At 41.0% G+C, this 25,229-nt stretch overlaps 1 protein-coding gene across 6 annotated transcripts in view; it reads right to left on the minus strand.

Moving 5' to 3' along the window:
* Positions 1-3,373: 3,373 nt before the first annotated feature.
* Positions 3,374-25,229, minus strand: part of LOC139989363 (putative receptor-type tyrosine-protein phosphatase mosPTP-1) — a 419,667-nt gene continuing 397,811 nt past the window's right edge. For 4 of the 6 annotated variants that reach the window (XM_072007637.1, XM_072007636.1, XM_072007640.1 and 1 more), the window contains 14 exons: positions 16,366-16,566; positions 14,756-15,036; positions 13,903-14,159; positions 12,131-12,426; positions 10,421-10,641; positions 10,214-10,339; positions 9,973-10,145; positions 9,591-9,882; positions 9,342-9,513; positions 9,147-9,271; positions 8,784-9,061; positions 8,572-8,707; positions 7,921-8,483; positions 3,374-7,643 (listed from right to left, as the gene is read on the minus strand). In XM_072007637.1, coding sequence (XP_071863738.1) covers positions 8,016-8,483; positions 8,572-8,707; positions 8,784-9,061; positions 9,147-9,271; positions 9,342-9,513; positions 9,591-9,882; positions 9,973-10,145; positions 10,214-10,339; positions 10,421-10,641; positions 12,131-12,426; positions 13,903-14,159; positions 14,756-15,036; positions 16,366-16,566 — 3,026 coding nt within the window. In that variant the 3' untranslated portion in view covers positions 3,374-7,643; positions 7,921-8,015. The remainder of the gene's footprint in view (positions 7,644-7,920; positions 8,484-8,571; positions 8,708-8,783; positions 9,062-9,146; positions 9,272-9,341; positions 9,514-9,590; positions 9,883-9,972; positions 10,146-10,213; positions 10,340-10,420; positions 10,642-12,130; positions 12,427-13,902; positions 14,160-14,755; positions 15,037-16,365; positions 16,567-25,229) is intronic. The other 2 variants (XM_072007638.1, XM_072007639.1) reach the window with 2 other exon arrangements.

Consider the following 25,229-nt stretch of genomic DNA (forward strand, 5'->3'; position numbering starts at 1 on the left):
CCACCAGTGTAATTTCTTTCGTGAACCTTTACCTATGCGACACCGAAAATACCAAAGAATGTAAATAAGAGTATTTTATTTTGTTTTCTATAGATTTCGAAGGAATTTATTGATTTCGGATTTAAATTCATCGACGATTGATGTGGCACTTCGTTAAGTGCCGATCGAAGAGATAGATAGCTTCGAAGCGAATTCGGAATTCCCACCGATCGGTTGCCTTTCAGACGAGAACAGTGATTCGTTAAAATGACAATTTGTGGCTATAGACGCGGTCATAAACAAGACGTCAATCAGCTTAATTACTAACGCTTATCAGTTGCACGTCAGTCGTATTTCCAGAGGACGGTAATTCGATTCTGGAATTTATCTGGAGACAGAATCGCTACGTTATCGTATGTGATAAACGATGTATTTCAACATGTTTTATTGATTCCACGTCGCTTTAATATCGACCGAAGTACATAAAAAATTAAACATTTTTTGTTAATGAATAAGCTAGTAGATTCAATCATATCTCTGTGATAATTCTCTAATCCTTGTTGTTATAACGATATCAGTTGTCGGAGAATAATCGCAAACGCCACCTTTGTACTTACCTTTACCGTCGTTTGATAAATTCCTAAATTCCCACCGTCGATAACGATGAACAGCTTCGTGACCTTAAGCCTTATTCATCTCCCATGCATCTTTAATTTATTATTTGCATATCATGCAAACAATCCCGAATGCACAGAAGTCCTATTTATTTTAGTTTGAATAAAACAATTTACTATTTTCTATTATATTAATTTTTTACTAGTATGCGGATTTAATACCAAGAAACAAATTAAGTAGGAACAATATGGAAAGAACAAAGATCAATAATAAATAGCGAAGCTGTCACTGTCAAAGAATAAGGAAGCCCTAGATCTAAAAAAAAAAAAAATTAAGCGTTCTTAACGATAATTCCATCTACTTTGATCAACAGATGCAAAACAAATGAATATGTGAGGAAAAGAAAATACTGGTCGTCGGCTATGGGCGCAGTATGTGGCGCGATTTATAATTTTACGATCGATGCAATGAATGACTCACGATTTTTTTTCGATAGTAAGAAGTGTATATTACTACAACATACTTGTGGGATATCGATTGCAACAATGATCGCATCAGAGAAGGGGTGGAGAGCTGGAGCGGGGATTCGCTACTTTTCTACACGGCGGATACGTATACAACAAAGAAAAAACACACACTTATTAGCTGTGACAATAGTTTTTCGCATATCAGTATGTGTCGTGTAGTCGCTTTTTTTTTTCTTCGTTTTAACCAGGGTAGATTACAATAAAATTCGCATTCAGAAAACACGGGATACTATTTCATTCGAATCATGGTAGATCGCATCGAACGCGGAGTGGAACCTCGGTCGTTCGGTGTCCACCCCGTTTTCTCGTCTATAAAATTATCGTAAAATATGTATATGGCAGTCAAACAATGTTTCGTTTCGTTGATCATCTAAAAAAAGGGGCGTGGAATGTTTCTTAAAGTTTTTTCATTTTTTTTTCTCGTTTTGCTCCGTTTGCTTCCTTCTTCTTTTTTTTTCTTCGTTTGTTTAAAAAATTCGCGTAAACGATTGGCAGACAGTCGTTGGCAATGTTTCGTTTTGCGCAAATGGAAGAAAGAAAACCGTGAGGTTCACACGAGCGAGGACAGCCGTCAAGAAAAATCTGAACGAGCATCAGTTCGACACTTAACATTGAGTATTACGCAGGTAACTGGTTAACATTTATCTCAGTGTGTATACATCCATGCTAGCTTAGTATTTAATTGGTCAAGATACTGTTACGGTGAAAGGACATACGTATATCTTTTGCCTGTTTCCACTGTGCATTTCTTCCAACTTTTCGCCTCAGCGTAGCTGTGTTCGAGAACAATCGAAGCATCGTACGATCGTTTAAGGTAAACGGACATGATACAATCTTGATCGTTCGAGTTATCAGCTGTTCTTCAATTTATATGTCTTGTTCTTGGAGTTTTTCCAAGTTCGCAAATTTTTGTACTATGTCGAATTGAAACATCGCATGCTAATCGTAATGAAACTGCAGCGCGATTTCTCTGAAACTAGTATAACGCTGGTTGGCGAACGTGGAGAAAATTTTCTTCGATGTCGTTCCGTTGCGAATTGCGATTAACTAGGAAGAAAAATCATCGATTATAAAAGTGTATATGCTGTTCGCCAACGCGGAAAATTATTTGCACACTCAGTCAATCAATTACACGTTCGATTAGCTTTGATTACGCACGCAATATTGCTAGAATCCATGACGAACAGAAAATGAACATAAATCCGTCTTCTTAGCGCGTCTCGCTGCATTTCCGTTTTTCTTCCATGCAGTTCCATTACGACGTCGCCGTGCTAGCGGAAGTAGCGTGCCATCCAAAATTTCAGGGTTCGAGGAATGAAAAAAGTCGGAGATGATGGGATTCATCGATCCATCGATTAGGCCAATTGCAAGTGTGAAACGCGAGTGAAAAGTCGTTGCGCCATTTCGATAGGTGGCAAAAGCTTCTCGGTGTATCATCATTGTCCCATATTTTTTCTAGAGCGCTACGCATGTCATGTCCGATCATCGATTAGCTGAATGACAATTAATGCTTGTTTATTTAGTGTACACGTGAAACATCATGGATACGTATATAAAGAGTTTTTCTTATCGTAGGCCTGTGCGAATACTTGCATTTAAATGTCGCGCGTCGATTGACTCGATGCTGCGGAAACTAACGCCGAAAAGGAAACGTATTAATAATCGTAATATACTATAATAATCGTAAAAAACACCGTTCTTGTCTTTTCTCATTTTTTTTTCTTTTTTTTTTTTTTTCTTTTTGTTGCTTTAATTCGTTTGTTTGTCGTGTTTGCAGTCTTACGGTGGCGTGACGTTGTACGTTCCCCGCGCGCGGATTCTCTAATTCGAATAATGTAACATCGTGGTCGACCTGAAATTGACCTCTAAACGCTAGAACCGATTTCTCCGATGATATTTTTGCCTCGCTAATTCTCTAATGACTTTTGGTCGATTGTACGATCAAGCGTTCGACTTTTCTTTACTCGTTGCCATTTATTAACGAACTATTCGCGGCGCGTTCCCGAATTTTCTTCGAAGATTTGGCTCGCGCGTGAACGTTTCGTAGATTTTCAAGCAACACTTCGAGGTTCATGTAGGCCTTCGATACGCGTGTTTACACGCTCGTTTACATTATCGAACACTTATCTTCTATCGGGCTTTCGATGGCTGCGTCTGCAGTCCGTTCATCGCATCATTCTAGAATCCTCATCACGATTTTTCAAAACATATGTAACGGAAGCTCGTGTACAATAACATTTAGGAAAAAAAGATAGAAGCATCGAATCCTTTATTATTAATCAGAGGAATTATTTTTAATTATTGCTAACAACGTGAAAGGAGATAATTATAAAAAGGTGAAAGTAAAGATAGGATTAAAAAAAGACGAGGAGAACAGAAACGACAATTACCACGAACGTCGCACTGTTTTAGTCCGCACCGCGCCAACGCACCCCTTCCGAGCAAACGAACAGCCGTAAACGCAGCCACGCGTTCATTACAACTCGTCTCTTGTGTGGAAAAAAACCCGAACGCATCGAGTACAGAGAAACAACGATGGGAACGACGTGAATAACGCGTTCTCCCGTGACAACGTAAGAAAAGAAACGAAATGAACAAGAAAAACGTGTGCGTCGACGATTACGATTGTGTTATGCTGACTAGAGTCTAAATTATTTTTCTATACACACCTATCTCGTTTATCCTCCGAATTAATTATGTATAATATTTATATATGTATAAACGATGCGACGACCGATCCTCTCAGGAATCGATCGATCCACATACATCCTTCGTTGCACATCTACTTACTTTCTCATGCACACTCGTACTCATACACACTCTTCCTCTCAGCTCATTTTTATATCATTCTTTTGTATCCGTATAGGTACATTCAGAATTTACGGTGCTTATCGTAAAATACAGTACAGATTCGTATTCGACACCGTTCGACGAGGTACCGTGACATCACGCAAGCGAGGAAAATGTTGTTTCTTTTGAATTTTCCTTCGTGTTCCGCGTCGATAGGAGGGACTTGAAGTGACGGTGTCCACGCGAGCCGCCTATTACTCTATCACACGGCTCAATTCTCGAGAACACCCGCGAAAATTTCAATAAATTCTACGTACGCACACATGCATGCTAATCACGGTATCTCGCGCGGCGATTCGAAACGTGACGTTACAATGTGTAGCTTTCCACTTCTCATATCATAAATATCTGAATATAATATATTTATATTTGCATTTATATTTATATATATTTATATTTTTTATATATATTTATATTTATATATACCTTTTTCTCTCTTTATGTATACGATGCGTTTTGTCGTGTGATTCATTTTCGCTCGTTTAAGCAAGTTAACAACAGTCAGTTCGTTCGGTGGTGTACTATTTTTATGCTAAAAGAGCTCGTCGTCAATTCTCCGTGCACTTTTAACAGCGGTATTATAGCGTGCATCCGTTGCTTTGTATACAGGTGTATATACTTTGTATGTATACGATGTGTATAGTTGGCGTCCAGACACGTCTTTGCACGAGTCAACAACAATCTCGCGTTCTAATTATCCCTAATTACAGCGGAACCGATATTACATTAATATATCGCATATGGTACAGACATTTTTAGCTCTTTCTCGTTGTAGGGAGGGATTCGCTGGCCCAATCGGCCCAAAGGAATTATCTACTTTCGCGATGCCTTCCCTTCCTGTGCTCACGAGCAGGAAGGCACCGTATTGTTTCTGTCCAGCTCAAGCATTTTCTACTATCTTATCGGATGATACATAAGACTCAACTACCATTCGTTCTTTCTCTACGAAATGTATCAATCGATTTTTATAATAAAATCTCTATCGAGATTCAAATAATTCAAGTCGCAATTATCAACGAGAAAGAATCGAATAGTCTTTGATCGCCATCCATGAACGCTGTGCTCGACGCTGGACGTCGGCTCGGTTTCTCTGATTCGTCAGAAGCCTTCCATCATAAGGCTTCAAGCGGTTACGCTCGCTTAATTACTGAATCATCGACAACGTTCCTTTATCTATCGAAACGATGCACATGAGACTCACGATCGTATCGATCGAAAAATGATGAACATATTTCTAGGATCAAATTCGTTTAACGAAAGTGTACATTCTTGTGAAACAGAGGGCAAGAAAGCCAAAGATGGGTCTACCAAAGGGTAGTCGAATGTCGCTACTGTCGTACATCGATTTATACGCTTCTGCATCTCTTTCGTCCTCCCTCCTCTCTCTTTTCTTGGCTTATTATGTTTCTTAGCTGATGTGTCCGAAAGTTAGCAAGAAATACAACCCGCTGATACTCTCATCGGCGCGAACTATATCTAAGCCTTAAGATTTATAATTTTCCTTCGGGATCCCTTAACGAACTGCTTCAAATCACGCTGATCAACGTTTGGACTTCGTTCTGATAAAGGTATGTCAAGTGTCGTCAAATATTAAAACGGTGATAAGAACGGTGATGATTTACACTGTAAAATGACCTTGGTTCCTCGTTCCATCGCGTCGATCAGCCCGAAGGAAGAAGCACGGTTTTACGTTTAAGTAGACTACATCGACATCCAGTTAAAAACCGATAACGAGTTTAAAAAGTCGTTCAGTCGTGAATTACGTTTACATACGTCTTATTAATACGGACACGGTTACATACATGCACATATACATATACAGATTTTTTTGAGATTTTTTTCACGTCTTTTTTTTTTTTGTTAAACTTTCACGTCGTCGATCGTTAATCGGCAGTAAAATGTAAAAACGAAGGACAATAGATCGTTCGTCAACGATTAGTCACAACGTATATAAGATGGTAAAAAACACGTATAGAAGATGGATCGAAGGTGTCACAGGCAGTTATTGTTTCCGTATCACGTAAATTATGCTGACTTAGCAATACGCATATAAGTGTATATAAGAATTCTGGGTGAGAGAACAGTCTTCCAGATGTTAGATCTCATAGAAAAATGACCGCGTGGCAAAGGAACTTGTGGCTAGAATAAATTTTACAACAGCGTCGAATTCTATTTTTCTGTTTTTTTTTTTTTTTTACTTTTTTTCTTCTTTTCTTCTTTTTTATATCACAATGAAGAATCTCGCTGGATCACATGAATTTGGACAACGTTAGTCTAAAAGCTGCTCAATCCCCGTTGATTCGGCATATACCGATCAAGATCATCTCTGATATCACGATTGGAAATTAATCTCGTTAATTATCGAACGCTTCAGATTGTCGTCGTCGTAGCTTGTTCTTTGTCTTTCTGTCGCGTCTCGATGCTCGATTGGCCAGGTCGGAAATCACGCGGGACAACGAAATACCGCGATGAAGAAAAGTTCACGTAGACGTGGGGCATTTTCCACGTTTTGCTTAATTCAAATCTTACACGTTAGAAATGGATTACGACATTAATTAATTAGATAGGATGATAAACAAGCTACATTTGCTCGCATTCTCTTACTCTTTCACATTCTCTCCTTCGCGTACAGACATGATACGTTCGTAAAAACAGGTTTCACGTTTGCTATCGGTTATCTATTTTCCACCGAGTTAATTTACAGCGATCGAGCTGCGATTGGTCACGGTTTGCTATCATTCTCACGGATCATGATAAATCGTTAAATACTCGCGCCTGCGCGACTTTAATCGCGTTCCGTCCACATGATTTTCATCCGTTGATCCTTTCTTTTTTATTTAACGTATTTTGCCTTCCGCTGGACAACTCATTCCATCAACCTCGAGAAAGTCGAATAGACGCACGACGACGCGTTTACGAACAATGTTTGGATCTTCAATTCCTTGTGACATTGCATGTTCGCTGCAGCGAAAAGAGACAGAGGGATGGAAGCATATCGAATTCGATTGGCGCGATATTCTTCTTTGATTATAAAGTAAGAAACGATAGTGGGTTCTATTTATAGATTGCAACGCGTGCACGACAGTGCGAATTCGATTGGTCAGTCTTCGGCTGAACGATGAGACCTTAGAAAGGGACTTAAAACGAAACGAGAGTGAATATAAACGATTCTTTGGTAAAGAAGTGATCGAATATGATCCAACTTATATAAAGGTGTTTCACGTACATCTAAATATACGTGCGTGTGTATGTGTATGGTCGTAGGGTGAAGTGCGTGTACGCGTGATGAGTAAAGTTATGTAAGTATGTTATGTGCACGATACGCGCGAAAATGTGTCTGTGTGGGTATATACAAAAAAACGAGTAGTGTACACTTACACGATGAACAACATTAAACGAAGGTCCAGGGTGGCGTGCTTTAACAAGTGGTTTTTGGCACCCAGCAACACCAAAAACAGGACCCTCATTTTTCTTTTTTTCTATACCGCGTGTACGCGTACTCTCGTCATTCGATGTCCTCGAGAGTGTACACGTACACGCGCATAAACTAACGCGATCAATTATTTACACTAAAGGTGCTTGAGAATCCTCTTCAGGCTGATCCTAGAATCGATTTGCCGTTCTTCCGTTTGTGCGAAGACGTGTCCAATTTGGAACTCCTTGCGCTGTAGCCTATGTGATAGAAAAAGAACGTTTATAAATACTTTATAAATGCTTTGCAGTTAAAACTACATTCGTGAAGACCTTGACCTACGAAGATGATAGTCGACATGTGTTTCTTTATAGTCGGAAAATACTGGTTGATACATGGGCGTTACGATTGTTCATAAATCATAGAAGTATTGTATGCGTATCTACATTGGAATTATTGAAAAATATGAAATACTTATATATTTCTATGCTTGAAGGATAGAAGCATTCGAACGTTATATACAGGGTGGCTACTCACAGAATCAGGATTACACTTCGGGCAGTGAGTAGCTCGATCGGTTACAGCGGTTCTGACCGGCTCGAGGAAACACTGCAACCGAAGATCGGCAGGCATCATTGAGGCAACATTTTGCAGCTCGACTCCATACCCTCTGGTCTCATACGCATGCTGCCATTCGTCACGTAACCGTTCGCGTCAACAATAACGGAGACACTGCCCGGATGATTGTGATAGCTTACATTCCGATGGGTCATAACTATGTTTTTCTCGTGTTCGTTTCCCGTGTGGGCGAACATGCAGCTCTCGCTGCTTCTACTACTACACGGTTCTATCGAGTGATCCACTCGAATCGGAATAGAATAATCGGACATGGAGTTCACTTCCACTGTCGCGTATTCTCTGATCATTGTTGGTTTGGGAGAATAATCCATCTGCATGTGTTGCATCGACGAGGTAGGTACGTCGGTAGGATCTGTTATCGTGGACACGTGACCATTGGCCATCGAGTATAGATCCGGCTCGTCATGAGTTTTTGATGACAGCATTGTCTCCAGGCATTGATACAATAGCGCGTAATCCTCCTATGAAGAGCAAAAAACGGTTTTAATATTGTAAATATTTTCTAAATGAAATTTGATAAAGGATAAAATTAGAGGTTGCGAAGTATACCTTTGATCGGAAGACTCCAGGTCGTTTCATGTATAATAACTTCGCGAACATATAAATATCAGCACTATCCTCGAACTCTAGTTGCTTATTCAATGTGGTGAGCAGAATAAAGATTGCAGCCTCGACGCCACCGAACCTGGTACCAATAACGATCAGCGTTATTTCTATATTCATTATGAGTTCATGAAATAATAATATTTGCAGAAAATTACCTATCCATTACGACAATAGGTCCGTTTTGGTAATCCCGATGTAAATCGTGAATCAAGGTTACAAGTGGTCTCGGATTGGTATTGTGTGGCCAGAAGCCAGGTTGGGAACGCGGTCCTTGGACGATTTTGGCACTCAATTCGTAATCGTCTTGCAGAGAACGGACCGCAACTTCGCGCAAGATCATTCCGCTCGCGGTTTCCTTGATTCCACAAAATCGTACGCGAAATGTCTCTGACTCTAAATCTTTTCCCTCGGTAGGCCAAAATTCGGGATATTCCTGTGAATTATTTAATTATCATTTACTGTTACTAAATAGTTCAACCTCAAAGATACGGTGTATTGAACAAAAAAACTCCATTTACTTCGTCGCATTCGGTTAGCATAACTACAGTTTGCGCATTGTAATCCCACATCATTTGCCAGAATTCCATGATTGTATTTTCCATTGGATGTTGGGTAATGATGAATTCACGATTGCGATGGAAGCCTGGAAACGAACAAATTTGCTTCGCGTTCAACGTAATATCGAATTTGAATAATTTCGAACGATTATTTACCAGCAATCCATGTAGCGTTGATGTAGTCACTTCCATCGATTCCGGGCTTCGGCGTCAGATGAACGCGAGCTGTTTCGATTGAAATAACGTCTTGGTTACGATTCTTATGAAGATTGCACGGTTTGATCGCGGAGACAAGATTGAATTCTTTCGGTTTCCATGAAGTCACCAGCTGAAAATATAATTGTAAAGATCGTATTAATATACAGAACCTAGAATATAGTATTTATTCTATTCTACAAACAGTACCTTGTACTGAGCTTCAAGGTTGTTCCATGCCTCGATATTGGAGTTATTAGGATTCAGCATGTCTTGAACATATTCTAATAGATTGTTTGCCTCGATATTAGTTTCACCGCTTTCAATAGCCTCTTGTAAAGCATGATGAATGAACACGTATTGTTCCTCGGTTTGGACCAAGAAATTCCGCTGTGTGCGGATGTGTTTTAGGAATCCAAATACGTTCACTTCGTTCTTGCACTTGGCCTGTCTCAGCATAGCGTCAATTACAATATAGGTACCTGTACGGCCGACGCCAGCGCTGTAATAGAAACAATTTTAGTTCATGACTATATTTGTATGTCTTATACTGCTTACAGTACTGTTCATAAAAGTGTTCGCTTATCTCTACCTGCAGTGAACAACGATTGGTCCTGCATCCGGAGGATTGGCATTGGAAGATTTCCGGATGAAATTCAGAACCGGCAACGGATGTTCTGGTACACCATGATCAGGCCATCCAGTGTAATGATATTGCCAAATGATACGTTCTCCCATGTTGACTCCATTCTTCTTCTTTTTGACCTATAGACATTAACATCATTTAGGTCTTGAAAGAATTTATCGATGAAACTTCTTATAAATATATCAACCTTCATGTGACGAATTTGAAGGGTACGAATGGTGTACGTAGCCATAACATCCTCTCTCAATAGAGTCACTTGAATATAGCCATAAGTCTCAGATCCCTTCTTAGGCCAGTACATATCACATTTTTTCTGTAAACAGGAAAAGACAGAAATAGTTAAATAAGAGAATACATACAAGTTAGATGTATGTAAAATAGTAGAGGTACTTACACGACCACGTTCAACGAGATTGGTGATCATAACAACGATCGACACCCTTTGTTCCCATACCATGCGCCAAAACCCATCGAAAGTCGGTGGCAGAGGTCCTTGTGTACCAATATACGCACGCGTACGCTGCCAACCGTCGATGTAATTCGCGTTCACGTAATCGTGACCCTTCTTCGGGGGTCCTCCACCGCATGATAACAACTGCACTCGAGTATGGTCGTCTATGAACAGAAATTTTCTTCCTGTACCTTTTCACTGCCAATGAAATAAATTACCGAAACATTTGAACACTTAAAAAATATTTAGTAATATATTCGATTAATTTGCAATAAAAGCTAACGTTATTACTAATTAAGTATTTGAAAGCGTTAATTCTATTTTTCTCCAAACTCGCATCTCACTGTCAAGCATCCCGTTACTAGTAATTATTTTCTCATCCAGGACGTTTAGTTAAACTCTGAAAAACCATGAATCAACGTCGTTGCGAGTCGTCCAGGTGATCGTCTCCCATTCTCTCCTCTTTCTCTCTCACCCATCACCATTGATAGGCATTAACGAGCAGTGCCGCGAAGCATCTGTGACCTCGTTGCAGAGTGCTGCCGGTCACTCACATTAAAAGCGAACGAGAGCAACTCGTTAATCCGATAACATCGCGAACGGTTGAAGCTCGCAGCATCGCGAATTTCGACGCGTTAAATCGCACGCGATTTCACTTAGACCAGCCATTCCGCTTATCTCAGCAAAAGCCGATACGTTATCGGTATAAAATCACGAGAGATTTTCATTCCTCGCTTTTCCTGATAGACTAGACGATCTTATCTTCGCATAGAAGAATATTATTTAGCTGAAATTCTAATAAAGCAGAATTATTACAAGTAGAATTATAATTCTGTAGAATTGTTACAGATTGAACTTTAATTTAAGTTGCGCTTTATACGCCTGCTTTCATTGAAAGCTTCATAAACGACCTTGGCGTTAACATAAGATAAGATACGATCGATTACCACAAATAGTACAATCTTTAGTATCGAATAACAAGGGTAAAGGGTTAATCCATCATTAAACGAAGGAAGCGTAGCGTTACATTGATCGGTTTTAACGAGATGACGAGACATAATATTACGGTACTCGAGGTACGACGAGACAGGGATTTCATGAATCAAATGAAAGTCGTTTCGTTTGAAATAGAAAGCAAGCTTGTGCGCAATTTCAGCTCTATTGGAGGCTAGTTCCACGCGAGGCTGAGTGACGTTCTGACGATTGCGGACTTCCGATACGCGCGATTACAATTGTCGTATCGTGCACGGTCTCTGTCCCGACATGCGTGAAACCTTCGCCGACTTACATGCTCGATGACGAACGAGCGGAGGAACGTTGGTACCGACGAAGAAGAGGAAACCTTGAAAAAGACGGAAATGTGCCATTGCTGCGAATTAATCGATTAAACAGAGTGCTCAATCGCCACTGCGCGAGAGATAACGTAGACTCTACGACTCTGTTGCATGAAATAAAATTAAACTTCGCGATATATCGCGAGGGTGAAAGGGAAACTTGGTTAAAAATAGAAGTTCGACGCCGGTGGGCTGCAGGAAGAAAAACAGGAGCTGCGTGGAGCTGTCGAAACCAAACACTCTTTGATGGAAATAAAGATTTTCCAGAAAAATATCTTGTTGATATGGAAATCAAAGAAATGCACATAGTACTACTCACAGGCCAATATATTCAAGTATCGGTTCTTCGCTTTGTTCTCAACGTATTGGGAATTCTCTGCGGTGAATTTGCCACTTTCCGATTGAATGAACTCGTATTCCTTGCTGAACCCAATGTCCCCGTCCGCGTGTAAACTCGCAACGTGTTGTACGAATTTCTGAATGGCGACCGCGGTACGTTCTCCATCCTGCTCGCTGTTCTCCCATTCTTGAAGCGTGGGCACGTTGCGGGGCGGATAGTCGAGGAAGTAGTACGCGGTGTGGAAGCATTTCCTGAAAATTGGCCTCAGGCAAGGCCTAATGAGTTTCGTCATAAGCATGCATTCCAAAAGAAAATGTAAATGAACAAACACAAACGGAGGTAAACCGAAATGGGAAAGAAAGAACAAGAATATTAAAAAGGTTTGTCGAAACAACAAAGCGATACAATACGATTCTTTTATATAACATACTCTTAACAAAGTATCTCGTAGTAGAAAGTGCGGTAAATTAAACGCAATAAAAGACTGGGATTGTCAACTGTTTCCATTCGCGTTATCGCTTGCGATCGATCATCGTTTACGATCGACGAAACACGCGAGGAACTTATGCCTCTCCGTGTGCTCTCTTGTTCGTCGACGATCTTCCCGTAATGGAAAAAGTTCTCACGTAGGAAGAAGAAACGTTTTCATTTTCTTTTCTTCTGGGACTCACAGTTCGAGGTACTTCTTCATCCCGTTGATGAGCTTCTGTTACTATCCATTCTATGATTGTGCAGAAAATTTTCAACGATCGGCAGAGCAAAAGGAATCGAGGTGAACGTTCCTCGAATAGACTGCAAGAGCGAGCAACGCACAGACACAGAGCGAAGCACGCCGTCCGTGACCCAGAAAGTATTCCTTCTTTACGAATCGTTCCCTCGCGACTCACACAGTATCGCGTTTGAATCGACGTCCTTGAGCATCTTCGACGATGCCGATCCACCAGCGAAAATACAGGAGATTGCACGCGACGGCACGTGTTTTGGCACACGACTATTGTAACACTCGATGGAACCCTCCACTCCTGGCAAAACAAGCGAAACGAATGGAACGTGACGTCCCGATGTACTCACGAAATACCGCCGTACGACTGGGAAACCTTACGTTGTCGTTGTTACTAGTTGTTATCGCGTACGATAAGAGGTCAGTCGGCGATAGAGAAGGAGAAAGACTGCGAGAATCGAAGAAAAGGAGGGATTACACGCGCCGCGGAGAGGGAACCGTAAATCGAAGAGACACCTAGAGCCGAATGTTCACCGTACGTATAATTGTTTTCCTGTGCCATTAGCTATGATAATGTACGGCCAGTCTGAATACCACGAGAGCAGCCGGTAAACTGAGCGCTCGTCGAGCGGACTAATCGCGAACAGCGCACCGACTACGTGCCATGTAATACTGTATGACTGCATCGTAGATCGTTTGTAATTGCACGAAGACGACCGAATGCCTATTATCGTATGATGAGGGCGAGGTATTGCATTTGTAAAGTTGAATGAGTGAATAAGACTGTGGGCAGTAATCTCGTGACTATCGGAGTTTACGAAGAACGAACACCACGATTTAATAAATTCTTGCTCTTTCGCCGATACCTGAATAATCCTGTTTCCGTTGCTAAAAATATCTGAGTTAAAAAAAAGAAGGGAGGAAATAAGGGAAAAATAAGAAGAAAGTAAAAATGTTTAATAAGAGAACGACGTCATGCAAGAAAGATATAGACGTCTAAAATGAAAGAGGACAAACGATTGATCCTCACTTCCATAGGACGAAGGACGTGATCATCAGCATCACCGCCAGACAAGCGCAGATCACCCCGGCAATCACTCCGCTGCTGAACCATATGGTACTGTGTGGTAATAACGGCGGTGCTCTGTTGCAATCGCGAATGCCGCGCACCTTCTGTGGAGCAGAACCTTCTCCGCGTATAATCAACCGATTGTCGATAGCGCTTCGCGTGCCTCCACGCACCACGATCTCATACACGCTGTTCATCGTCAGGTTTGGTATGATCATCTGTGGATAAAAAAGCGTTTATCGAAGTTATTCGGGTGCGTACACAACGTTTCTACGGTCCTCGCTGTGCACTGGGGTTCTCTGTAAGCGAGTCGTGTGAGTCATCGCGTAATTTCAATTTGGAATTCAACGTGATAAGGAAGTTCGTCCGTCCCGTGCATTTCCGGCACGTCTGCAGTCGATAACCGACAAAACGCTTTAATCGTTCAAGGATGTTCTCGTGTCAGCTGAGCGTATCAGCTTAAAACAACCCACATTTAGAGACAATTATAATAGTGCAAGTCAGTCTACTGCTATTTCTCATAAACTAGTTTTCTACGTTTGCTATTATCAAAGAAATTGTTAATCAAACCAGATAAAAGGAAAAATTGTTTATCTAGAGTTGAGAGAAATAATCGATGAATAGGGAAAACGAAAGGTTCCAGTTAACGGAGTTCCAGTCCAGTAATTCTCGGTGGCTGTCTCTTTTTCTTCGTGGTAGAGCATCGCGTGAAATAAACCAGCTATTCTCAGTGAAAACACGAAGAACGAAGAAAGTGGAAGAACTGTCGCGGCTGGTGGAGTCGAAGTGAAAATTATAGCAAACTGAAACGTACCGCGCTCTCAAGATGATTCTTCTCCGTCATCATTTCGATCTCCTCGTAACGATTGTCATTCTCGATTCGATAATTGATGAAATAATAATCGATAGAACCCCAAAAGAGATTCGGCCTGGCCCATTGGATGTAGACAGAATCGTGAGTCGGGCAAGTAACGTTCAAGATCAACGGCGCGCTGGGTCCTGAAATATCTGTTCGACGAATGATATGGTCTGAGGGCTCGCCCTCGTTCTTCCACGTGTAAGCCTTTACCCATATCTTGTATTCCGTGTATGGTTCTGAAAGGAATTAACTGATCAGTTGAGGTAATATAGTATCGTACAATCACTTGGTCCAGTGATTAGATGGAGAGGAGTTCTCTAAATAAATCAGGAGGAACGAATTTTACTATTAAAATACAATCTGATAATAAAATATTGCAATAGAAGAATGATATAGAATAAAGGCTAATATTAAATTTAATAACATAAGAATAATATCTGAATAATATTGAAATATAAATTTTTAGTTGGGATTATTAATTGATATTATAATAAAACATAATAAAGTGTGTTTATGGCATATATACAGAAGATAGTTTCAGCCAACATCAATTACTTTATAATCCCGATTTAGAAAATACTATTTAATATATACAATAACCTATAGTATATAATTTGATAATGTATAATATTTTGTAATATGCATGTCGTGATGTCCTTGGAAAACGGAGCGTGTAACGAGTCTTGCTGAGAGTTGTCCATAGTTGTCTTATACCAGATGAATTTTATTTATGGGAATGTGTTATAAAAGTTAACAAATGATATCGATGATTAAGTGATCGTGATATCTATGACGATGAATTTAGGTTCGATAACGAATACACGGTCAACGGGATGACAAGCGTTCTGTATACTAGTCGAACCTATCGAATTGAATCTCAATCCAAATGGAACTGCCCTTATATACTCCTCTCCGTATTCCTCAGATTAATCCCTGTTTTTAAGGAGAGTTATTTAATTATTTTATACCTCTGTTAGGTACACGTCTCTCCCGTGACCGTGGCTTCGTTCAGTGACCCATTATGTCACTTCGAGCCCAAGCCCACTGTCATAAATCTCGGATAATCATAATTGACTTGACTCATAAACAACTATTTCTCAGTTTTATTGTTTAAGTACGGCTATAATAAAAAGTCTGGATTAAAGTATTGAGGACTTTCCCAAACATTCCGAAAGAAAGGCTCCGGTGTCCTTTCATCTCCGACATGCATATAAATATGTCCTAATATATTTTATCGATATGTGCACATATATTTTATATACCACTGAGTACCTAACATAGAATTTACCATATGAATAAGATCAAATTTGTGTTATCTAACAATGCGTTCACCTGAAGTTATCAAGGATGAGCATGTAACGCATCGCGATGATAAGAGTTCCAGCTTATCGTTAAGCTACGCACACTGATGTCTCTTGTTTCTTTACACGAATAACGGTTCTCGAAATAGATAATTGTATATTAGTACTCTTTGCTTATTACGAGCCTCGCCTTCAACGTGAATAAGAAGAAACGAGAGATAAAAATATTTTTGAACTGCTCCGTTTTTAATATAACTAACTCACCTAATTCTTTCAAAACGAATTCAATGACTGGTCCATCATACTCGTCGGTTCTGTACATTTGGACGTCGGTGTAATTGGAATGCATGTAGTAAATGCGATAACCGGAAATGATCCCATTGGCGTAGTCTGGTTCGGCCCATGACAGTTCAATGGTGGTGGATGTGATGCCGTGGGACGACAGATTCAATGGTTTCGTTGGCACTGGAACACGGCAACACGAAAATCAAAGTTACAAAACTATATAAATTATGTAAGCAAAAATGTTCGGAAATTTACAAAAGGAAATATTGTGAGTTATAAATTACTATTATATACGATCGATGAATTTATAAATTAATATATTGGTAGTATAACGCTTCGTAATATTTTCCAAATTATCAAGAAAATAAAATTTACTAAGGTTTCATACACTTCGTTATTACGAAGTTATTTCGCTTACTATTATACGTCAATTATAGGTTTAAAAAATGCAATAAAATCTTTAACGCGCTATAACGTTAATTATACTCAAACCGAACGAACGAACGGTGTCGTTATTTCGAATGATTTTCACATTTCGTGCAGCAAGTATGAAGGAAGCCGTTGGCACGCGATCATCGGAAACGATTTTGTCATACTCGAGTTGAAGCACCCCTCGAAAACGCTCGGCTCCGTAAACTATTTTTCGGTCGATGCACTCGTCGGCGTGTCAGTTTTTCCTTCCTTATCGTCAGGCCGCTCATCATCTTCCGAGGTGGCTTTCCAATTTTCAGCGTACAAAGACGAGAGCAAGCTTGCGACGGCCAAAGTCTGAATAATTAATTTCGCCTCGAGTGTCTTCTCAGACCCCTCGCGCTGCGACGAGTAACTCTATAGACACTATTCACTTTTCGTACAGGACGACCGCAGCTGCTACCTAAGATCGGAGCTACCTTCTTTGCTTTCTTCTTCTTCTTTACCATTTCTCGAAAATACCTGGAATAACTAGTAGCGTTGAAACAATCCAACTGGATCAAATTTTATCGCGCCGCTTTCATGTTTTCGATCCCCTATCTCGTCGAAACATCTGGTACTCGTATCGAGGGAGACGAAACGGAATATGTACATATGAAACGATCCATCGCTTGTATGGCTTGGCGATTGAATTTCGCCAAGTTTTAACAAGAGGGTGGACAGGGCGAAAGGTTGCACACGAATTTCCATCGTCATACAAAAGGAATTGCAATCGTAGATATCGTAGATGAAATAAACATAAGAATAAAAGTATTTGTTCATTGATATGTTTCTTCAATGCAATGCCATTCGATTGTACATCCAATTTCAAACGATACTCGGGAGAAACCGATATCCTGCGGGCACCGAACGGAATTCGATAATGACACCTACACTCTCCAGTGCTTCTCTGAAGCGCAATAATTCTACGCATCAACGGTTAGACGCGTGAACGTTAGGCGCCATCAGTGTATTCGAGCGGCACGATGCGGTGTCGCGATTTCAACGGATGATTGAAGCCACCAATATCGCAACACCGAAGAGTAAGAGGATTATCCGCGTGAAAATGTTGCAAGAAAGTTTCTTTAACCCATTACAGACAAACGACGCGATAACGTAACATTACATCTGTAATTTCTTCTTAGCCAATTCACGTTGACCAATTCTATTAAATTCGTCTTATGATCGTGGAAAAGAGTTGCAAGAATTTGCAGAACATTTGCTTTTGTTAAAATTTATCGCTTAGATCCACACAATTTTATGAAGTTTGAGGAAATTCAGGTACTCGTACTTTAACTATTGTTCAAATTACAGATTTTCTTCGTGCCTTCTATTCGTGCAGTGGGTTTTCATAATGTATTTATTATTATAATACACTTTGTATTATACTATACTTTGACGAAACAATAGCATAGTTTACGTTTTTTAATCCTGTTCTTCTCAAGTCTATATGGATTATTAAATATTTGGCTTTAATATTCGATATAATTTTACTACGTTTAGTATTCTACGTATTTTTTGACTGAAATATTCCAGAAAAAGGAGAAGAAGACGAAGACGAAGAAGCGAAAAGAATAGTAGGGTTAATAATGTTGCATATACGACACTTTCGCACTTTGTTTCGCTACTGAGTCTTTAACGAAATAACGAGATACTGTTGAGAAATCGTATCGGACGAATCAATCTGTAAACGACACTAAACTCGTGCCTTAAACGCCCTATTGGACATGAAAATGAATCGTTGTCAACGAAGAAAAGCTATATACTGGACAGAAGTATTGATGTGCTGTGTTAAGTAAACTCCGTTGATGGACGTTTACTTAAGGACAACGAGATAGACTTCGGTTTCACCTAATAACCTAACAAGGAAGCTGAAGTTTCAGCCACGAACGTGTAATTTTCACTTTCCCAACACGATCGTCCATAGTTTCAAAGAATGTCGAAAGCATATTCAGCCGAGCCGTTGCATTTCACACTCACCCCTCGGCAAATTCGCGCATTTCCACGCAGTCGATAATTTTTCCGCGACGTTTCGTCGCAAAAGCGTTTCACGACGCGTCTCGTTTTACGTAAATCTCCACCCTCGAGCGGAGCTTTTCTTCGTCGTTGAAAAACCAAGCTCGAGCAAGAGAACGGACTCCCTTGTAATCCGTATTCACGTCTCGTTCACGCGAAGAGGGAAGGACGACGACGTGCTCGACAATCGGCCGCGAAGACCTTTAGAATTCGCAACCGAATAGTGTTGTATCACGGTACGCGACTTCTGAAAAATGAACGTGATCGTGTATGGTGAATAGACAAGGTCGAGCGCGGTTCGCGCTTCTGCAGGCCGAGGAAAACTTGCGAGGAGAAAGGTGAGAATCGACCGCTTGGATCTTCGCGCGCCGAGAACTCGCGTCTCTTGGCCCATCATTTTTCCACGTTGCACGCGATCACGGGAAAACGTTTTCTCCATCGTTTCTTTGCTGTCTAGAAACTTCTGTTTTACCGCACCTGAGGGAAAACGTTGAAGTGTAAAGTCTTAAATTAGGAGTTAAAGTTACGGATGACTTCATACATTTTCTTGATCCTGTTTTCTTACGTAGGTAGAGTTTAGGAGCAACTTTCTTTCGTGGTCGAATGCAGCTGACCGGTTGAATTACTGTCAGGAAATGTACAGCGAGAAAATTCTTATATAATAGGCGCGTTTGCTGGGTGTTTCTTTGATAACAATTCGATGAACGATTCACTTCGAGTGATCTTTAGGGAAAGAAAATGACGCGGCAAAGGGAAAAATAGAATCGAGATTGGTATGAAAATGTATGTTGTATTTAAATGGCGAATGTTTATGCAAATTCATATTTTTTGAATTGAAGAAAGATAGGGTTTAAGTAGATACATCAGTGAGCAATTTGATTGATTTTATATTCCAAGAATAATACCTAAAGGAACTTTAATTAATATTAGGTTTATACCTATCCTTATGGATATGATCAGTAAAATAATTAACAATGTTATATATTCATATAATATTAGTTAGAATTTTTTAAAAATCATGGCTGTTAAAATATAAAGTAAAAATATATCTGACCGGAAACTTTTCCGTTTCCTTCCTAGTAAATATTCCAAAGAATATTAATATATATTTGAATATGTAGTCCAACATACAACAATATATAATATAATACTGTGCTTCGAATATTTTATATGTTTTTACATATTATGTGCATTCTATGCGTTTATATTTTCCATAAATCCATAAACATCCATAATAACCACGCTATAACTGTAAATTAGAAGATTTCTCAGCTCTTCGGCTTAACGAATCTGCTCATTTTTCATCAATTTTCTGTAATTTACAAGAATAACTTAAAATAAGAGATGTATTCACTTCCCCATTGCCGAAAGAATCGACGCAGAGATATATCTGAGTGGTTTCGTGCTGCGTAAGAGAGACACGGGCGAAAGTAGCTGTATTAGGATCGGTTAGCAATGAGTAACGGTGCTCCAGTGAAAGGAACGGTTGATAAGAAAAGCAACGATCGTCGACTACCTGTTTCGCATTACCTGCTTTCTCGTTCCCTAGGCGGCAAGTTTATGAACTTGAAACGTACCTTTTCGATCGGCTGCGTTACTTAAGCCTGCACCGTTGCGATTTCGTCCTCGAACCAGTGCCACGGCAAAATCGCTTGCCGTCTTTTAACGCGTTTCACGCCGGGTGACTCACGGCACTCCTCAAAGCTGAACATTCCTCTCGAAATATACTAGGAATTTAAGCTAGTCTGACATTCAACTGCCGTAAAATATGAAAATCCGAGTTCCACGCTTGATATTTTATGATTTTTGTAAATTAATATTTATTCGATGCAGCGTCGAGTTATTTTTTGAATGATTGAGCACAACGAAAGTACCGGATTTTTCGTTATGTAACTCTGCGTAATTACATTGAAAGCTTGCGTTATTCGATGCCAACAAATTGACGTTTATTTGATGCAATATTAAGCTCTTCCCTATATTAACGATAAACGAAAATATAAATTTGTAGCAATTTAAATAACTTTATGCAATAGACTGTTTATGTCTGCGATTCACTCGACATATAGAATAAGAATAGAATTGCATCACGTGTTCTTTTATTCCAAAGAAACGATTTATTTATTCGATGGCATTGTCAAGTGTTTACTTAGTTTAACGATCAACGAATGAAGTATAAGATTTCTAGCTCTTTAAACATTTTTAGACACAGTTTATAATTCGTCTGACACAAAGTGTACTTTATTTTAATAATACAGTATTACATCGCGATTCTCTTATTCTTCTTTTTCTTATTTCTCTTATTCCGAAGAGGTGATTCATTTATTCAATGTACTGTTCAACCGTTTCTTATATTAATGATTGATAAAAGTATAGACTTGTACCACTTTAAATAACCTTGCGTAGTAAACAGTTTATGACCATGATTCACTCAAAGCAAAATGCACTGTCGAACAGAATTGCATCACGGTTTCTTTTATTCCAAAGCAGCAACTCCAAAAGCGTTACATATTTCAGCTCACGCCATCGACTACAAAGCATCGAACATTACGACGTCCCTCGACCGTGTCGGAGCAAGGTGAGTCTCGGAGGGCGAAAGGCCATTAAGATGCCATTAATTCGAGATACGCGTCCTCCGCGATGGGCATTAGCAAATGCGCGCAAACATGTCTAAACATTTTCGACCATGTAAAGTAGAATGTGCGGCCTTGAAGTTCTCTTCTCTCTCGCGTAAAAATAGACCGACTGAATGCCTCGTGTTTTTAACGTGCTCCGACTTCCAAAAACGAACTGAAAACGAGAGAAAAAAAAGAAAAAAAAGAAAAAAAAGAAATAGAATATCTACGCTCGACAGGACCGAATTTCCATATTTCTATACCTGTTCGATCCTATGAGGTCAACCGGAACGTGATTATTGCAACGATGCAGAGAGAAGAAATCTGTATTTTGCAGGCGGATCACGCTTCCTCGCGAATGACGATCCGTGAATGGCGGTTGCAAAACTGGACCGAAAAAAGGTCGTGTCGAAAAGGAAGGAGCAGAGGTCTGGTCGACTATTCGTCGGACGGAAATGCTACTCACTTCCTGGCGGAGGGTGTGCACAGGATCGAGTGACGACGATTTCTTGGCGGCTGTTTCCTTCCCGCGGCCAGAACTAGTTTCGTGGTTACGGTTCGGAACCTGATCGCACACCAGAGGAAACGCAACGCGCTGTTTTCATGCCTTTATGACAACGTACGTGCCCGCAAATCCGCGCTAAACCGCTTACGTAACGTCGCGCGGCGGCAAGGTGCGTTTCAGGAGAAACAGACCAAGCCAGATAGGGAAGAAGGAGACGGGATCAAGAAGGAGACAACGCGTTCCTACGCTACGCTGCGCTAGTTAGACAAGCAGAAGTGGATTCCGCGAGAGAAATGTAATACACGCGCGCTGCACCTTGTTCCCCGGAATCGAGATGGAAAAGGAAACAAGTGGCGCGCGAACGTCACTCCAGTGCACGCGACAGGAAAATCTTTTTCGCAGCGAACGCTGCGTATCGATTATCGATCTGCGATCCTGCGGAATATCTCTTAAGAATTTAATGGCGAGATTTTTGAATCCGAAAAGTTAAGAACAAGGAAGCAAGAAACGACTTACGGATAATTTTTGTTTTCTACGTGTTATGTTTGTAGAGCAGTATTTCTTTCGCGATATTGTAGAAAATATATCGTAAGATAAACGCTAGGTACCTGTTGAACATTTAATTTTGTATAGATCGCGAGTCTTCCCATTTTGAAAAATTGAAAAAGGATGAAGGGAAGTATGTCTTATGGGAGATTTCTTCCTGACGCATGTTACGTTAGTAAGCAATGTTTCTTTCTTTTTTTTTTTTTATTCATAATACTGCGGGGTATTATCGACAAATTTTGTGGCATTAATCGTATCCATATGTTTCGGACTATTCCAGAATATGTCGGAGGTCGTGACATATGGCGAATGTAAAATTGTTCATCGAAAGGCTACCTATAATGAAGCATCCTGTACGAAGACTGTATTTATGATGATATAGCTTTGTCGCAGTTTATTTATCATCGGCAATGAATCGCTTCAGGATCAGCTACGCCGGTGATTAATTGAATAAATTCCCAATGTCTTTTGCTTCTTTTTCCGATACTTCCAACTCGACGACAATCTGCTTGGCATAAACACGCTCAACTTCGCGTAATTAATTCTTCTATTTTTATACTAAAATGTAAATGTTTATCTTCTCTTTTTTATCCATCTCCTTGGAATATCACCGAAGAGAAAAAAAACGTAAAAAAGGCAGAAAGTCAAATTTTTTGTTCATCTTCCGACCACAACCGCCACCTACTCAAAAACATTATGGTGGTCAATCTTGTGATTACATTTACCTCGATAAACGTCGCTGTCATTCTCGGTGGAGGAGACTGGGGCCGTGTAGGTGGTCTGCTCGTATGTTTGATCGTCCGTGTATGCGATCGGATCCGCGGATGCGAACAATATCCGGAGGATGATAGCCACTGCGGCCGCAAGTTGAGCGGCACTGGCTATCCTGGCCCACGACATTTTCGTTTTGCAGCTGCAGCTGTGAAGCGCGGCGTGGCGTGGCGTGGTGTGCGGCACGGCACGGCACGGTACACGGCGTGGCTCGTTCGCTCTCCACCGGGCTATTTCACGAATTCGTCCATCCTCGTTACTCTTACCGGCGTTCTCATCGCGCTTGTCTCACCCTTGGGACGGCACACCGCGCGGATACGCACACCAACCACGGGAACAATACGCGACAAGACGGTCCGCCGTACGAATCGTGTCTCCGCGAAAGTTCATCGCTGTTTTTCGGCTGTGTTTGCAGCACTACGTTTAAAACGTGGGCCCGTGGTCCACGGGGTAGAAGCACAGTTTACGTCGTCTCATCGCACCCCACGATTGTCCGAGTTCACGATCACGATCGAACCAGTTCGATCCGGATCGTTTGATCGTTCGAATCGTTCGAACGTAAGAGGGTGCTCACTGGTGAACGATCATATTTTCCAAATACGATTTTACCCCGTAACGGGCGCGAGGGCGTGCACAAGGTGTAAGAGGAGAACGATCGAACGGATCGATTGATTGGCGCGTCCCTCGGTTGCCTGAAGGAATAAGAAATTGTCGAGGCGTATCGGACAGCAAGGATCGAAGCTAACGAAGCGATGATTTCGTTCGTGCTGCATCCTGGCGACCCGATATACCTCCGCGCGTCGCGTACACGTCCGTACAACGTGACCGGAATATTAACGTGGCTCGAGATCGAACTTGTTATCCTAATTTGGTTGCTCTCCCATCGGACTTGTTCTCTTACTCTTTCTTTCTTTTTTACGCTTTGTTTCACGAGCGCGAGAAACACACGTGGGAATTGCGAGATAAAAAGGGGGCTCCGGTGGAAAAAAATAAATTCGATCATCGCCGCTTCCCAACTCGCGCGTTGTCCTAATTGTGTGGTCGAGTGCCTCAATTAGTCGGAATTATGACCTCGATTGTTTCTCGTCGAGCTGTACACCGAGAGGCAGCGACAGCGCCGGTAGCAACAGCGGAGACGCCGGCGGCAGCAACGAGCGCATCAACTTTGCTATTCGCCGGTCGCGCAGCAATAATTACACGGCCCCTCTGGAACGTTTTAAAACGGCTTCCCCTTATATTTTTAGTACGTCAAGATCGAGGGGACACGCGGCCAAACGCCTCGGCGGCGTGTCGAGGATCCAGCAACGTGTGTCTCACGCTTCTAACAAAAACAGTTGTCGAAAGCTATACGCGCGTAACGATCTCTCCAAGAATTACGCGTGTTTCTATCTTTTTATCCATCGACACGATTCCATTTTGTGCAGCGATGGGAGTAGAACGTGCAGGAAAAATCTCGGAGTAGTTCCGTGCGCAAAGATCGCGCGATTCAAACGAGACCGAACGTAAGAAAATTTCCCTGGTGTTAAGAATAATGGCAAGCTCTTGAAACAAAGAGGAATTGTTCACGTTCGATTTAGGAGACGAAGCACGAGCAAATGGACGACTCGCAATTATGACTCAACGATTGCGATATTAACCGCAAGTTAGCCGAGAACCGGCCGCAGCGGCGCTGCACGCGTGCACAAGCACCACGAGCCTTGACATTTATACGTCACGGAGAAACTTCACGTCCTACGTCTATCCCAGTTGTGCGGAAAGCTAGACGGAAAGAAAATTGAGACCAGCTCCGACGTGCTCGGACAACGAGGATATAAACGCGGAAAAACATTTCCGTTGATCTCGGTTGAAAATTCATGTTCCGCAATAAAGGATGACTCATTGGCCTGCGAAGCCTCGACGAGTGTACTTACATAGGGTGTATCATAATGTGTGGGCACCGGTTC

The sequence above is a fragment of the Bombus fervidus genome, chromosome 7 (assembly GCF_041682495.2).
Source record: "Bombus fervidus isolate BK054 chromosome 7, iyBomFerv1, whole genome shotgun sequence".
Classification (NCBI taxonomy): Eukaryota; Metazoa; Arthropoda; class Insecta; order Hymenoptera; family Apidae; genus Bombus; species Bombus fervidus.